Here is a 16,732-nt window from a genome sequence, read left to right as displayed (position 1 = left end):
CACACATTCCAAACAAAGACAATATAATATGCTAGAATGAGGCATATGGATGATGGTGGATAACCAAATTAATATTAGCCTACAGTGCAATACCCTGGCTAGAGCAGTGAAAAAATCCATTGATGTACAATGGAGTAAACACGGAGTAGCAATAGGAAAGGATTATATAAATCACTACCGATGTTGAGACAAGAATCTGTTTCAAATAGCATATAACAAGGTGGTTCTAGTTTATATCTATGATCCCCAAGCATTCCCACAGGAAGAACTAAAGGACTATACTAGTATTCCAACTAGAAAGCGTTAATCAGCTACAAGAAGCATTCAAAATTATGGAAAACTTGCCTTGCTAAAAATGAGAAACCCGTGTCAAAGAGGAGGATAAATGATTACTGGTTTACTGTCTACAGATATTTAAATGGAGAAGTGGGAGGAAATGAGTTTCATGAATATTAGAGAACTTTTCAGCTTCTTAATGCTGGATTTTGCATGCTTCTGCTACATAAAATTAGAAAAAAATCGGACAGAAAATAAGGTAACAATACTTAACAAATACTAAGTACTGTTCATCTAAAAAGAAGCAGGATTTTCTTTCATCTGAAGTTTTTATAATCAGCATCTTTCTTCCAAAAAGAAGTTGCAACACTGTGTCAGTATCTTATATTGTTGTTTAAGGCAGATGAAGACAAAAAGTTAGAGTTCTATCATTCAAAAGCATACTTAAAATGTCCCAGGACAGCTTGGCTACCACAACTCTTGCCACTTATTTGAGCTTTACAGCAGGTATTTAGCTAGCTCTTTATATTTGTGGGACAATTATTTCCCAAATTATGGAATGATCATTTAAGCTGTTAGTAAGCCAGATGAACTTCTCACTCATTTCCCAATTCATATTTTGGATATGCTTGGTATTAAGGCTTCCGTATTTGTGCAAAGCAGCAAGTTACTGAAAGAGCATGGGAAAAGTGAAACCTTGCTGAATACACAGAAAAGCTCAGTCACAAATTATTTGAATTGATCTTCCCATTTCTGAAACCAGTAATATGACTTCTGGGGGAAAAAAAAGCACTACAAAACCACACCATAAAAAAACCCCATGAAATGAACAACAGAACAAGATCCCTTCTGAAATGAGAAAGAAGTACAAAAGCAATTTCAGTAAAATATCAAAAAACCTGTCTAAACAGGGAATTAGCAAACTGTGACTAATATTGTATTGAAAGGGTGTGGCTACAGGACCTGAAGACCTAGACGGTTTAATGAAGGTAATTGCCTAATTCATTAATTGAACAATACCAAATTCACTTCAGAATTTGACTCAGACATATATTACAATTTGATACTGCAAAGCTTAAGTGAACCTTCAAAATTTGTATTGAGCTATAGACTGAACAGCATTTTGTAAACCTCAATATAGTCCTATACTTTTCAGAGGAAGAAAATTTTCAGGTAACATGTATGTATCACACCTACTCTCTATTCAGGCTACATCCCAATCATCTCAAAGTAAAACTTTAAAGCCACTGCAACATCTAACCGCATCATAATCAAAAAATGGCAACATTTGTTACTAAAAAATGGTAATTTTTGAGTGCTGTTCTCTCAAATGCTCCAATCAGCCAAGGATTAGAGGTTCAACTTAATACTAGCCTGTGATCATTAATCATTTTAAAGTACCACAGCTAATCTCATTTCTTACCCAGAGAAGCCCACTCATGTTTTATGTGTAAGGGAGATGTTGGCTTTCTTTTGAATGTGTTTTAAATTTGGTTAATGACACCTTTCTTCTTCCCACAAAAGACATCTAGAATACCTGAGAACAGAGAACCCAAAAATATGCTCAATGTTACACAAAGACGAGAGCAAGCACAGGCAGTGGTAACAGGGATAAAGTTTTTCCAGGCAGCCTCACGCTGAGGCTACAAGGATCAGTTGACTTATGTTAAAAGCCTGTCACATGAGTATAGCAGTGCCTTCTCTGCCTTTTGCTGATAGAGAATGAATTGGGTTGTGAGCTTTTAATATTTTCTAAGAGGTCAAATTTATGAAGACGAGATACTAAATATCTTCATCAAATACATCTATTAAATTCACATTGTAAGAAGTAAAATCAAACTGGGAAGTGATGGAACATTACTGTAAAGTGAAATCTACTGTGGAAGAAGATACAACCTCTCCTTCCTGTTTTACTAGAGCAGAGCAAACTAAATAGCAGCTTCTTCAGTTGTTCTCTCAAGTTAGCCCCTGAACATGTGATCCTGAAGCCATTGTTGGAAAAAAAAAATACTTATGTACCCTACAGCACTAGCCTGAATGATAGTCCTGTTGTCTTTCATGTTATATCTTTTTCCTGGAGCTAAAATAATTGTTTAAGACTAGTGTATCTTTTCCTTAGCTATATAGCAGATGAGTCAGAATATCCAAACAAAAATTCTGAAGAGACGTACATTTTTCTAAGGCAATTTATGTGCAGCACCACGACTAAGAAACAATATGGAGAAAAATAGCAACTGCTCAGGCATCACCAGCCTTTCTGTGCTGCTTCAGTGACTCTACTGACCTGAACCAGCAGGCCCAGCTGCAAGGGGCCAGCTGGGGGTTCTAACCCACTTTGACAAGAACATGACTCTCCATTTGGAAGCACCAGCTCCCCTTCTGCAGGGTTCTTACAGCTTTATCCGCCTTAAGGTGGACACTGACGGTGGGCACTATGGACCACTTCAAGTACCCATCTTCCCATGTTCTGCAGATGGTTGAATTCCCTCACTAGAAACCCCAGGAAAGCCTGTTAAAAGGTCTATATTCTCATTTGTGTTGACTAGAGTGGCCATTAGATTTCTCATGTATGCAAACCAATCCTAATTTTGTTATATCAATCTGATAAATATATAAATGTCTTTAGAGACTGAATGGAATAGCTTAGGTTTGCACTTCCTTTTTCCATTTGTAGAAATATTTATGCATTTGATTCAACATGGAGTCTGACAGGAGCTTACTTTGGTCTATTAAGTTTGGATATTTTGAGCATTTACAGTGTCAGGATGAACATTTTTTATGTAATCAAGCTACACATTCCAGGACAGGTTGATCCCCTAAACTGAGCCTTCTTTCTATGTTCATTTCACTAACTTGCTGAGAAATAAAAAGAGCTAATAAGACCATAGCTGTATTTGTGAGATATAAATGAACTAGGTGTTTTCCTTACATATTTATTCAATGCTGTTGATTTCAGAAGAAACAGCTTACTGCAGAACTCCTCCTGCTCTCCATATTCCTGAAGAGAGGCATGACCTTTAAGTCTCCTTAATATGGACAGGAGGAAAGTTGGGTAGACATGATTCTTCCACTCTTGCTTGGGAGATAACACACAACAGCCACCCAGGTGATACCTGAAGGGTCATTTTTGAAGTGGCTTCCAGGCTGAGAACAAAAAACTTCTGAGATATCCTCTGCTTGTACTCAACAGGTCCCCTGCAGACAGGCAAAACCGCTCATTTTTGACATGCTAGTATTCTTTGTAATTTGCCAACAAATCAAAGGAGAGCATGGGCAAGTAGCTCTGCTTTGTTCACTGTTTGACACTCCATAAAGGTGAGGAAGAGTGCAAACCAGGGTTGTCTGAGCAAGCAGAAGAAAGATTTTTCAATCTGGGCAGAGGGAAAAACCTTGGCAGTTTAGTTATAGCAAAGTAGTTAGAACTGAACAAGAAATCTCTTTTTTTGTTGTCAGTTTTGTTTGACATCACAAAAGAAGACCCTGGACATAGCTTGCTACAGCTGAGGCAACTGGAAAAGAAAAAGAGAAATATTTAGGAGTTGACAGCTGTATTCCAGGCCAGTAACTGACAGGCCTCTGGTTTTACCTCTCTAGCTTAAGACAACTGCCTAACACTTGTGAACATAGAAATTATTTGTAATGATTTTGAAGCTTACTTGACATCTTTTTAAGAGCATATTTACATGTTCAGTGACCTAAAAATCCCACGGGCCCATGGCAATCAAGGTGAGGGACAATGTAGGAGGGGAGAAATCTGCTATCTTTTGCCATCATCTTTCGAAATTGTATGTTCCACTCTATTCCAAGTGAGGGATCCAGCAGCAGCTGTTCCACTCAGTTGCAAGAATATCATAAAGAGTCCAGAAAGATCTGTATAAGAATACTCACTATTTTTGCCCATTTTATATTTTTTAGCTAGCAAACCATTAGTCCAGCTCCTCAAGAATGTGTACCACAAAGACCTATCTGCATTTTTTTTTAAATAGCACTAGAATGTATTTACCATGCTTTTAAGAACTTTTTTAAATGTTTATTTCCAGTATTTATTAGCACTAAAATTTGTTTATAAATATTACTTCCCCAAATGTTTTCTGAAAAGTATTTTTGGCATAGAAGGTCATGGTATGATCCTTTGAAATTTTTGCAGAAAGGATCAGACTATCTTAATTTCAACAGCTAAGCAGCTTTACACAAAATATTTTAGCAGGTACATGCTTAAGCATAAGTCCAGAGTAGGTTTTCTGCATAACACTTCTTTTAATTTTAAAATTACTAGACAGGAAAAAAGTCATGCTCCAAAATCCATGAGTCTCTGTCCTGTCTGGCCAGCCCTTAAAACTCCCTTAGCTTTCAGAATAAAGCAGCTTGCTGCTTTGTGTCCAGTCCAAAAATTATCCTGCATGAGAAAGGAGTCACACAACCATTTCTCCTAACAGCTAGTGGCATTTAGATCCACTCTTCCTTTCCCAACCTAATCAGGAGAGAGACTGAGCATCTGAGATGCACATGAACATCTAGTACCAAATGTTCATATGTCTTGAAACACTAAAGGCTTTCAAAGTGTTACAAAAATTGCTTGATTTTTTTTTTTTTTTTGGTCTTGATTAGTGAGCAGTTTTCAGAAACTTTCTGTAATATTTTTGGAAATAAATTACTATGGTAATACATTACCAAAAGCAACTATTGGGAAGAAGAGAGAAAGAATGCCTGAGAGAGTTTCAGTAACATGGAAGAAGAACCAAGAGAAAATTTCACTAATCAAAAAGGACTCTATATCTTCTCCAGAAAGATCTAGCTGTTAGCTTCCCAAAATAATCTATCTTTTTTACAAGCAAGGTGAACTGGGCTATAATACTTCAGAATTCACATTTCAGAAATGACAAAAATATCAAAATCAACATTGTTTCACAATCAGTCTGATTTTTGGATTTTGCCGATTTTTGTTTGCAATTGCATAGGCGCATCAATTACTTCATTTTGTGGGCAGCACAGCTAGCTGGTTTTAAGTGTATTGACTATAAATTATACCTAATTAAAAAAAATGAAATCAAGATAATCAACTGTATTGCAGCATTCAGAGTGAAGCCATCACCGTATTTAACACTCATGACAAACTGTGCCAAGTTTTCTTATTTCCACAAAGTTTCAAAATCTTGAAGTTGTTCTAAAAACTGATATAAATATTGCACAACAAATCTGTTTCATACGTTTAAATAAATGAATATATTTTTATGCTTACTGAACTTACAAGAGAAGCAAAAACACTGAAATTAAGTTCTGTGGTGACATTTAAAATCATGCAAGATGCAGACTGCTTCAGTTACTCTGGGCACTGCCATAATTTAGAGAGATAAAAGGGAAAAGCCTCAAATTCAAAAAGTTCAGAAAGTATTTATGTCTATGTATATCAGGAATAAGTCATATCTCACACCAAAAGTAGCCACTCATTAAAAAAAAAAAAAAGCCAAGCAAGAGGTCAGATTTTCATTTTGGCTCACCAAGTTACACTGATGCTGTAATTATTTTGATAAATCTAGATTTCTCTTTTCCTCTCACTTCTGTAAACCAAAACGATAGTCTTCATTTACATCGAAGTGACAGCTTTTACTGATGTGGTTGTACCTATTACTAAGAGAAAAGATTCAGGAAACAAGCAGCAGGTTATAGAATCAAAAAAGGGAATGAGAGAATATGATCTAAAAAACTAATGAGTATGATTGCCCTTGCCAAAGAAACATTTTGTTTTAATGCACAGCACAGCTAATTTTTAGAACTTAAGGGGTTATCGGAAAATGAAATGTTATACAGAGGATGATAATGGTAACACTGGTATACAAAACGGGAATATAGTTGGAGCATGAAAAGCAAACACTAAGTGACAGAATGCAGTTTCAAAATCCAGCGAGATAACAGAATTCATAATGCATTTGCAATATATTAATACAAAATCATCTGCAACACACCTGTCAAATATATACTCTTCAATTCTATGTTGAAATAGATAATTAAATCCTTCTTGCAGTAAAATAGAAACTTCACTGCTTGCAGAACTAACAGAAGTCAAGCCCTTTGCATTTGCCTGCCCAGAGCAATAGCATTTTTGTCAGAAGCACCAGTAATGATCTTGAGTTACGCACAAAAGCGGGCTCTGTTAGGGCAGCGGACAAAGGCAAATGACTGCAAAGAAAGAGGACTCAACTTCAATTTAACTGTCCTGTAAGGTACATACTAATTAGCTGCAAAGCTATGAAATCCTAGCTAGCATGTTAAGTCTGCTACATGACAGTATAATTTGACTTCTTAAAGGATTATGCAAATTACAACTCATCATTCCATTACATGACTGAAAAAAGTGACAGCTAATTTATACATAACACACCTTTCAAATCCCTAAGATGTGAAGCACCTGTGCAATACATTTTGCCTAGATTTTCTAGCGTGTACACTCTTGTTTATTGCACTGTACAGAAGCATACCTAAGAGATTTAGAAAAGTCTTAGGGTTTTTTATTTGCTTTTTCGCTTTTAGAGCACAATCCCAAAGAATTAAACAACATACTTCTGTCCCTGCTGTAGAGGTTTTGCACACAAGCGTACGCTTTCAACACACGTGTAATTTCGGAATAGCAGGAGAGCACGAGCACTAAATGCACGAGCTAGAGGCAAGACTCACACAGATTTCAACATACTTCTGGTAGGTAGATTCACAGTAGATTCCGTCATATCGGTAGATTTTCCTACATTCTGATTGGTTGGGCAGAGGATGCTGGACAGTTATTCTGTAGAGGCATCAAAAACAGATAGACATGACTAGAGGATCTCTACAGGTAACTGTAATGCAGGACAAATCAGTATGTTGAAATTGATTTTGTAAATTTTATTTTTAAATTAAATGCCTTTCTGATCTCTTTAAATCAACTGCCTTGTGCACATAACACCCACAGATTCCACTTTTCAAAATTTGCACTGAGAGTAAACTAAACTTCAATTCTCCACAAGAATGGTGCTTTTTTCCCATCAAATAAACGTGGAAGAGGTATGGAATTTTATAAATCAAGTTGATATTCCACATAGTTTGTATAAATACAGTAGTGCTTTTACAATTGATTATTTATTGTTTACTGTTGCAATCCTTCTTCAGGCAGAACATTCATTTGTGTCAGCTGGGAGTTTGTCCAGACAAAGACCAAATAACCCTCCAATTTAAAATGTCAACAGCAATTCTCACATTTGCACAGAATGAGGATGTTGTGGTATTATGAGGACTGTGATTGAAGGTGCTCAGCACCATCTGAATAATGCCATATGTTCTCGGATCGACTGAAAGAAAATGAAAGTGATTGGCAGCAATCAGGAGGTGCGCAGCATCTTGTAAAATCAGGCCCTAAAAGATTTGTCAATCATTCTCTTATTCATCCCTCCCCAGCTCCCCGTTAGCAGAAAATATAATTTGGCTATAAAAATTCAATGTTGTTTTTAAAATATACTTGGGAATTGCACACAAAACAGTACCCACCAATTTTCTTTTTTTTCCCTCCTTCTTCTCTGGAATAAAAATACATTTTAGATGCTTTTGTATGTTCTGCAAATTAATACCTTTTTCCCTTGTAATTTAATGGTATTTGACTGGAGTAAGGATAAATTATTTGAGAAATTTTACAGGTTTTTCAAATGTAGAATTTTAGGCTGTGATTTTTTAAAAAAATAATCTAGTGAGTAGAGAATTATTTTATGTTATCATTATTTTTATAGTATTAACATCTACATAGCTCTAAGCTAATCGTGGTTTTTAAAATCGTTTCAACAGTAATTTGAGACTGCAGGTTTGAGAAAAAAACTGGTATCATTCTCCAGCTACAAGTTCTGTGAGCAAATGGAAAGTTATCTATTGTGGAAACTGAGGACCTCCTTCAATAAGACTGCATCTACAGTGTGTCAAGTGCAAATAAATTCATGTCTGCACAGCCCTGGTTCCTTGCTTATTTAAGGTAGAAACCTGGTCTGAGATGGCCTCAGCATTGTTTTCACCCCGTGGAACCCCACAGGCAGAAGAAAGAAGACAATTCTGTGATGAAGGCAGGAGCAAGCACCTACAAAGTCTGGCATATTCCTGCATTCACTAATTAAGACACTACCAGAGAGATTGATTTATTTATTGTGATACCTAGGGCCTCTAAGTTAGACGTTTAAGTACCATATATACCATATGAGGAAATTGAAGTATCTTAAAATGAGATTTGAAACACAAGTGCTATCTGCAGGGAACCACATCAGCTAGCACAAGAGATCTAGGAGAGTTTTCTCTATGTTGTGTGTGCCTGAGAGAGACAAACCCTTCACTTTGGACCATACAGAAATGCCTACATCAAAGAAAAGTCAAGCTTCAAAATCTTCAGTGCACCATCACACCAACTGACAAAATCCCCAAATTAAACTTTCTGGGCCATTTTTTGTTTTGGAGTTTTTTGTTTGTTTTTTGCTTTGTGATCCAAGACTAGAAGAGATGCCTGTTTTTACATGGCTTCAGTAAAGACACAGGAGAACAAGTCTCTCAGTGCCTCTCAGCCAGAGGAGCCTCAAACATACATCTTCCACTGCTCCAAATATTACCAGAGACTCCTAAAATGAGGGACTTTAACTTCTGCTAAAATAACAGCCCTATTAAAGAAAAAAATCAGGATTCATTGGATGAAACAAAGTGAGACAGTGAGAGCATGTTGCATTATGAGTCACTCAAAAATGCATAAGCAATCCTTGCAAAAACTATCAGAATCCTTCCCAGATGAGTGCTCTTATCACAGGCCTTCAGAATTATGCTTTCTTCCAAACACTTCTTTGGCCAAATGAGTCTGGAATAGTAATACTGGTTATTGCTATTACTTGAGCAGTTATACGAGTGCAGCAAAATACAGCTCACTCCAGAAAACCTTTATTTTGAAGTGGTTATAGTATTCTTCTGGGAAGTGGAAGATGTGGATTTGAACGCTCTTGTGATGAAATAGGTCCTAAATAAGTATTCACTGCACCAAGCTAGTGTAGAATACTTGACAGTTTTTGTTTGGTTGGTTTATTTTTTGCTTTTTTCAGATGACAGAAATTGAAACAGTCTCATTTGAACATCAGGGAAGATTTTTTTACTGTAAAGGTAACGGAGAACTGGAACAAAGGGGTTGTGGAGCCTCCACCAGTGAGATAGTCAGCACCCACCTGGACATGATCCTAGGCAACCAGGTAACTGTTTGTGCAGCCCAGAGGGGTTGAGCAAGAGGATCCTTTCCATCCTCAGCCATTCTGATATTCAAAGCCAGATCAGAGATTTGGACTGTGAACCACAACACTGCTTTATATCTCATCAGAATTAGGCTGGAACTTTTCTGGAGACTGGGAAGCATTAATGTGGTGGGGGAGTGGAGGGGTTGCATCTTTTTTTAAATTAAGCAACAATTAAGGATTTATAAACATAATAGCAGCTACTGCGGGTTGTAGTCCAAACCTTCCTTTGCACTTCACAGAGCTAGATTCCACTTCAGAAGCCAAGATCCTAGGAACTTCTATGGACCCAGCCAATTGCCCAATGCTCTCTAAAAAATTTCTTTAAGGAGTTATTTAACTCTCACCTATTCCCTCTCTGCTGAAACAGTAATAATAATAGAAAAACAAAAAAAAGAATCATACCCTCAAACACCAAGCTAAATAAGACATCAATGTAAATCTCTTAAAATCCCACTGACTTCATGAAGATTGCACAGCATCTAAGTTAGCACAGAATGGGTCTTATTGTGCTTAACCTGAAAAATCAAACAGTCCTGAAACACTTCGGAATAAATTTCAAAGTGCACATCAGATTACTGACTGCAGCCTGCACCAATGCTTTGGGGAGAAAAAAAAACTCTTTTATTTTCTTGTGTAATCTTTGTCACTTATTCTTAGGGTTTATTTTAGCATAGTAAGCCTATTTCCATAAATGGACCTTTTTGCTGTATAAAAACTATTGTTTTTATTTTACATATTTAAAATTAGTCAAACAAGATCACATGCATTTGCCCTCTGCCCCAAATATTTTAGCTGTCATTTAATAGATTTACATTTAAAATGAATTATCATCTGGTAACTATGAGGCTATGGGTCAGAAATGAAAACTTCCTTACAGAACAGCTTATTCAGCATTCATTACTAAAACAAACTAATAAAAACACAAACCAGCAAAGAAACAAAACCCAGTTGCAAGAATTATTTGCTAGGATCCAAAAAAAAGTTTGCCAAGACAATTGGTCTTGGTCATAGGGTATTTTTTCCTCTCTAAAAAGAAAAAAAAATAGGCAATCTTCACCAAATTAATTTTGTTAACTTTTTTACCACATTATGTCAGCAGATAGAGTATATCTCAGGTTCCACTTACAAAATTGATTTAGTTGAAGATAAAACTGTATATTGGCTATTTACTCTAGATACTGTATATTCTTGTTCTATTTTATGCTTTGAAATTGATTTTTTGTATGCTTCTCTGTGTTAAAAATTAGAGCATTGAAAAGTATTTGAGTCTGATCAACTTGCAGTGGTTAGCTCACCCCAATTTTAGTTGAATTTTGACCAATTTGAGAGACAAACACCTATTCTCATGTAAGCTTTTAGACAGATTAAAAGTTACCATTTCATAATAATAAAGGCAAAAATTAGTTTTAGTTTATGATTATCTACCTCTGTACTGCAGGTTACCTTCCAAGGAAGCCAGAAATATACCAGACAAAATGCCTACAAACACTGCATGAAACACAATATTTCACTTAATATTTGTATCCACTATTCCCTAGGGGGTGTGCTGCAAGATGATGGTGCTGGGTGTACTCTCACACCTGACCTTGGTTTTTAGACAGTGCACACTTTCCCTAAAAAGTTTAAAAGTATCACCTCAGATGTGAAAGGATTACAAACTGCTGTGTTTGCACATTAGACAGCTCATCTTCGTTTCTTTATGTGTCACTAAACTCTAGATGGATTCATCATAAAACTTGAGGTGGAACTTAAGTGCATTTACATACATGTGAAATGTGTAAGCTATGACTAATTTTAACTCACAGGGCAGAATTTAAATAATTAGTTACAAGAAGTCAAACTAAGGGAAAAAAGGAGGAAAGAGATGGTTAGAGGCAGAGTAGTAAATTGTTCCATTTTTGCAGGTAATCTAAATGCAAACTAGAAGCAACTTATCATGAGAATGGATTTTCCACCATCTGGTCAAATAACAGGGGATTTGTCTAGTGGCAAGCAAAGAATGGAATGATGTGAGAAAGATTAGCGGGCAAGTCCTACAGTTGGCTAAAATGTATTTTGTGCAAACAAGAACAGATGACGCCTTAACAATTACACCTGTCAAAAACTCCAGAAAGCAATCCATCTCTGAACAGCCCAGTTGAAAACAGGCTAGTTCATAACAAAATGAATTTTTTTAAACAATTGCCAGCCATAACAGTTTGATGCATGACAAGCTTAGGAAGTTGCGTTCCACGTACAACTGAAACCTTAACTAACTGGACCCTGCTTTTCTCTGATAAGTAACGTATTAAACTACATTTAAAATAAAAATCTTAAGTGAAACAATGCAAATAGCTAATAACCTTGGAAAGCAGGAAAAAATTCAGAGTTAAGCCTGACATACAGACTCTGCGAATTACATACTCCAGTATGTCCTACATGAATTGGTCCAGGAAGGGTTTTTTTAAGAATGGCCTTTTTTGTGGGAGTCCAAAATACCAGATAGTATCTGGACTGGCATGCCTTGCATAGAATCCAGACAGTTCCTAGAATTAAAGGTCTTTCTAAATATAGATGTGAAGCCTTAAAATTACTACCCTATACATATCCTGCCAGAAGGCAGAATTCTAATAATGTTTTCTGTAGAGATAGGATTTCTTTCTTCAGAAAAGATATAATCTCAAGGTGCAACAATATTTTACACCAATTCCAAGGTCATTTTCTTTAAAATTAACTGTTTGTATATGCATCTAATGTTTCAGCATCCAAGCTTGCCATGTATTAATACTTTCTTTTTTAAAAAGTCGTAGTTCCCTACAGAAGATGGAGATCATACCTCATATATCTATTTGGAATGGATGGTGACACAAAACTGTCCCAGAATTAATTAAGGTTTTGTACTGTTTGGTCTCTGGCTTTCAAATATTCAGGCAGAAATTGTTACTTCATTAAGCAATTTAACAAAGTGATTTCATGAAAGAGTTCACAGAAAGTCAGCCTAATGCACTGCTGTCAGCAGACTCCAGCAAGGCAAATCAGAGGAGAGCTTGAGGGGCTGCTTTCTTCTTCCTCTCAAGAGACCATGGAGATGATTTGGGTGGTTATTCATCTATCTTAACTTTTTTCTCCTGCAAGAGATACAAAGAATAGCAATTTTCCACTCTTCAAATTCAGATGGGCCAGAAGAACAGCAATGGAGCAAACAACCATCAGCATTATCCATATGCTCTTGGTCAAAGACAAAGCTGGGTCAGAGGCTCCCTGTTGTCTCAGCATGGGTGAGAACTCATTAAGTGCAACAGCGGCAATAGGAAAGACACCCAAGTGTTCTAACTACAAACTTCACAGTTAGGAGGTAGCTGAAGTTCTTACTCAACATGGCAATTTGAAAGTCCTTCTGGGTTCTTGAGCTCATTTTTGGGGACACTTAGTAGGCTGTAGTTATTTTTTTCCCCCAGCTCATTTTTGCTATGTATCTGGTACAGTCAAGATCTGCTGCTAGACTTAAATTTAATTCCCAAACACTGATATATTCATTTCCATAAAATATTTGAGAATAAAACAAATTGTGCAAGATACACGTTTCTTTTCCTTTTGTTCCTGTCTCCTAAGAATTCCAATATAATGCTTGGCAGAGGTCAAGGTGTTACATTTAACCCTGTGTTTCACATACTGCTCATTTCTGCTTCTTCTCTACAACTCAACAGAACAACAATATTTTTCAAGCTTGTAGTATTAACACAGGCTTGATGTTGGAAGGATTTTCTGTGTAGGAAAGCTCTTACATGCAACTCCTAATTAGTAAAAATACTGTGAATCAGAGCTTCCTCCCTCAGAACCAATAAATCTATTCTGAACAATGTATTGCCTCTATTTTACCCTACAAATATCAGCACAGTAACATCTCTCCCAGAAGACAAGGTTTTTTCATTGAAGATGTAGGAATGAAGAGGGTGAGGGCTTAGATTCAGAAAATTCTAGGCCTCCAATACTGTTGTTCCCTGGGAAACATAATACTCAGGCGCCAATCAAGCTATATGCATCTAGTTCAAGGTTTCTAATTACTGTGATTTTTTTAAAAATAAACATTAAATTATTTCATTAGCCTTTTCAATTTTGTAAGTAGAAAACATCCAGAATTTTATGGCAAGAAAAACACAAATTAACACCTCCCACCATAGCCAAAACTCAAGTGATATCAGCCATGGAAGAAGATACTGCAGAAAATCAGATGTATTTAAATTTTCCAAACGAAAGCTTGTCAGTGTCTTCTTTAGTTTGATATCTGGCCAGGTTTTCCCCTATACTATAACTTCAGCTTTCTATATATCCCCATATGCTCTTCGTTTTTATTTAATGTTTGTTCAGACATGTTTAGAATGAGGTCCTACCACTTTTTTATTCAAGCTACACACACAAGTAACTTTATTATAGTTATAGTCAAACTTCCCTCTTTAAAATGGAGTATTTAAAAGCTAAAACATCCAATATGGTATGAGACTTCTCCCTACCATGTGACAGAAAACAGAATGATTTTAAGTCAGAGAAGAATGGAGATGAATGAAGAATTCTGTTGATTTGACCAATATTGAGAGGAAAAAAAGATTATCTACTTGGGCCTTCTGTATGACACTTTTGATATCTCTGACACCCCCTGAAGAAAGGAAAGGGCTCAAGTAGTCAGGCCATCGCTAGAATCACCACTCCTCTCTACCCTTAGACTGTACATTAGTGAGGAGAAGAAAACTTAAATGTGTTTTCTACACCATCAGATTTCAAGGATGACACAGAAGCGTCACAATGTTCCCTAAAAATACAATCAGGCCAAGATTTGAGGAACACCAGTGTAGGCTGAAAGAACAGACAATATTTCAGAAGCACATCTGAAATGTATGAGAGAATACCATCAACATAAACATGTTCTAGAAATAAGTGCCCCTTATGGTCCATGTGTGTCCTCTGCCCGAGCCAGAGTGCTCTGTGCATATCCCCAGACCTTACTGCACTGTGCAGTAGGATACCTGAACAGAAAATTAATAAGGCTTTGGATGACTTGCATGTAAGAGCCCCCACTCATCACAAAACTCAGGTTTCGCTTCTCTGCCATCCTACTCCTCTCTTCTCTGTCCTTACAGCTGCAGAGAATGACAAGGAAAAAAAATCAAGAATAGCCAGCCAATCAATGCCTGGCTACAAACCTGGTGTTACCAGCAGAATTTCAGGATCATGGGTTGGTTTACAAACAACTGACCTGCTGGAAATAAAGGGTACACCTGCCTCCAAGGGGAAAAAGGATCTTTGCCCAGGAGTCAACAGGGTTCATTGAATGAGCTTTAAGCTAGACTTGAAAGTAAAAAGACCTAAAACTCAGCTCACAAGAGATAAACCAGGAGCCAGCACACTGAGGTCTGAGGGATGGGCTGCCATCTCAGTGAGGGCAGGGAATGGAGAGCTGTGTGGCAGCAAAGACACAAGGGTTATTGATGTGCTGGAGGCCACAGAAGCACAAGAGAATAGTGATCTAGCAATTAAGGCTTCTCCTCCCCAAGAAGGTGGGACCAATAGCCCAGCTGAAGGGCCTGTACACCAATAAACACAGCACAAGCAACAGACAGGAGAAGCTGAAAACAACCATGCAGCAGGAAAAATGCCATCAGTTTTCTGAGACTTTCCATCATGGAAACATGGTAGGGTGACTCACATAACCAGAGTGCTACAATGGTACACTCTTCAGAAAGGATAAACAAGGAAGGAGAAGCAGCTGAGATACTACTTTGCCTCAGTCTCTATTAGTAAGACAAACTGCTCTCTGGGTACCCAGTTTCTTGAGCTGGAAAACACGGACCAGGAGAGGACTAAAGCCCCCATAATCCATAGGGAAATGGTCAGTGACCCAACAGATTATTGAGATATTCACAAGTCTGAGGACAGATGGGATCCAACCCAGGGTACTGAGGGATGTTGTGCAAGTGTCCACTAACACAATTTTCAGCATTTACCAACAGTCCTGGCTGACTTGGGGGTTCCCAGGTGACTAGAGGCTGGCAAAGGTGATGCCCACCTGCAAGAAGGGCTAGAAGGAGGATCCAAAGAACTACAGGCCTGTCAACCTAACCTCAGTGTCAGGTAAGGTCTGCCACAGAGCAGATCCTCTTGAGTGCTATCACATGATGCATAAAGGAAAGCCAGGGGGTCAGGCCCAGCCAGCATGGGTTTGTGAAAGGCATGTCCTGCTGGACTAAAATAACCTCCATCTAGGCTAAAGTGACCCCATTTAGGGGACAGGGCTGTAGATGCAGTACACCTGGAGTCCAGTAAAACCTTTGGTACCATTTCCCACAGCATGCCTCTGGAGAAATTAGCTGTTCATTCAGTTTCACTGGGTAAAACTTTGGTGGGATGGGCAAGGCCATGGTGAGGAGGTGAATGGAATTAAATCCAGCTGGTGATCAGTCACAAACAGTGTTCCCCAAGGCTCAGTATTAGGCCCAGTCCTGTTTACTACCTTTAATCAGATTGCAGATGACAGCAATTTAGGCAGGTGTATCAATCTGCTGGAGGACAGGAAGGCTTTTCAGACAGATCTGGACAGGCTGGTTCCATGAATCAAGGCCAACTGTAGGAGGGTCAACAAGGTGAAGGGTCAGGTCCTACTACTGGGTCACAACCACACCAGGCAGTGCTACAGGCTAGGAAAGCGTGGCTGGAAAGGTGCTCAGTGGAAAAGGACCCGGGGATGGTGCTTGAGAGCAGCTGAAAATGAGTACGTGACCAGATGGCCAAGCAGGCCAATGGCATCCTGGCCTGTATCAGAAATAGTGTGGCCAGCAGGGCTACAGAAGTGATTGTCCCCCTGTGCTGGGCCCTGGTGAGGCCACATTGTGAGTCCTGTGCTCAGCTCTGGATCTCTCACTGCAATAAAGACATTGAGATGATGGTGCATGTGCAGAGAAAGGAAAAGATCTGACTCTTTTCTCTAGCAACAAGCAAAATTACAAGAGGAAACTGCCTCACCTTGGACTAGGGGAAGTTAAGATTGAAAATTAGGAAAGACTTCCTCACCAAGAAGATTATCCAAGTACTGAAAGAGGCTGACCAGGGGGGTGGTGAAGTCACCAGCCATGGAGATATTTCAGTGTGTAAATGTGGCACTTAGTGACATGGGTCCAGTGGTGAACTTGTCAATGTTAGGCCAGCAACTGCAC

General features: G+C 38.0%; 1 protein-coding gene across 3 annotated transcripts in view; it reads right to left on the bottom strand.

Annotated features, from left to right (window-relative positions):
- Positions 1-16,732, bottom strand: part of NPAS3 (neuronal PAS domain protein 3) — a 592,022-nt gene that overhangs the window by 500,577 nt on the left and 74,713 nt on the right. The window contains exon 2 of one of the 3 annotated variants that reach the window (XM_058025872.1): positions 6,965-7,054. The exons of the other annotated variants lie outside the window; for them this stretch is intronic. Coding sequence (XP_057881855.1) covers positions 6,965-7,054 — 90 coding nt within the window. The remainder of the gene's footprint in view (positions 1-6,964; positions 7,055-16,732) is intronic. 3 annotated transcript variants of the gene reach the window in all.

This window comes from Melospiza georgiana, chromosome 6 (genome assembly GCF_028018845.1).
Source record: "Melospiza georgiana isolate bMelGeo1 chromosome 6, bMelGeo1.pri, whole genome shotgun sequence".
Taxonomy (NCBI): Eukaryota; Metazoa; Chordata; class Aves; order Passeriformes; family Passerellidae; genus Melospiza; species Melospiza georgiana.
The sequence above is the reverse complement of the archived record's forward strand: the minus strand, read 5'-3'. Positions and strand labels throughout refer to the sequence as shown.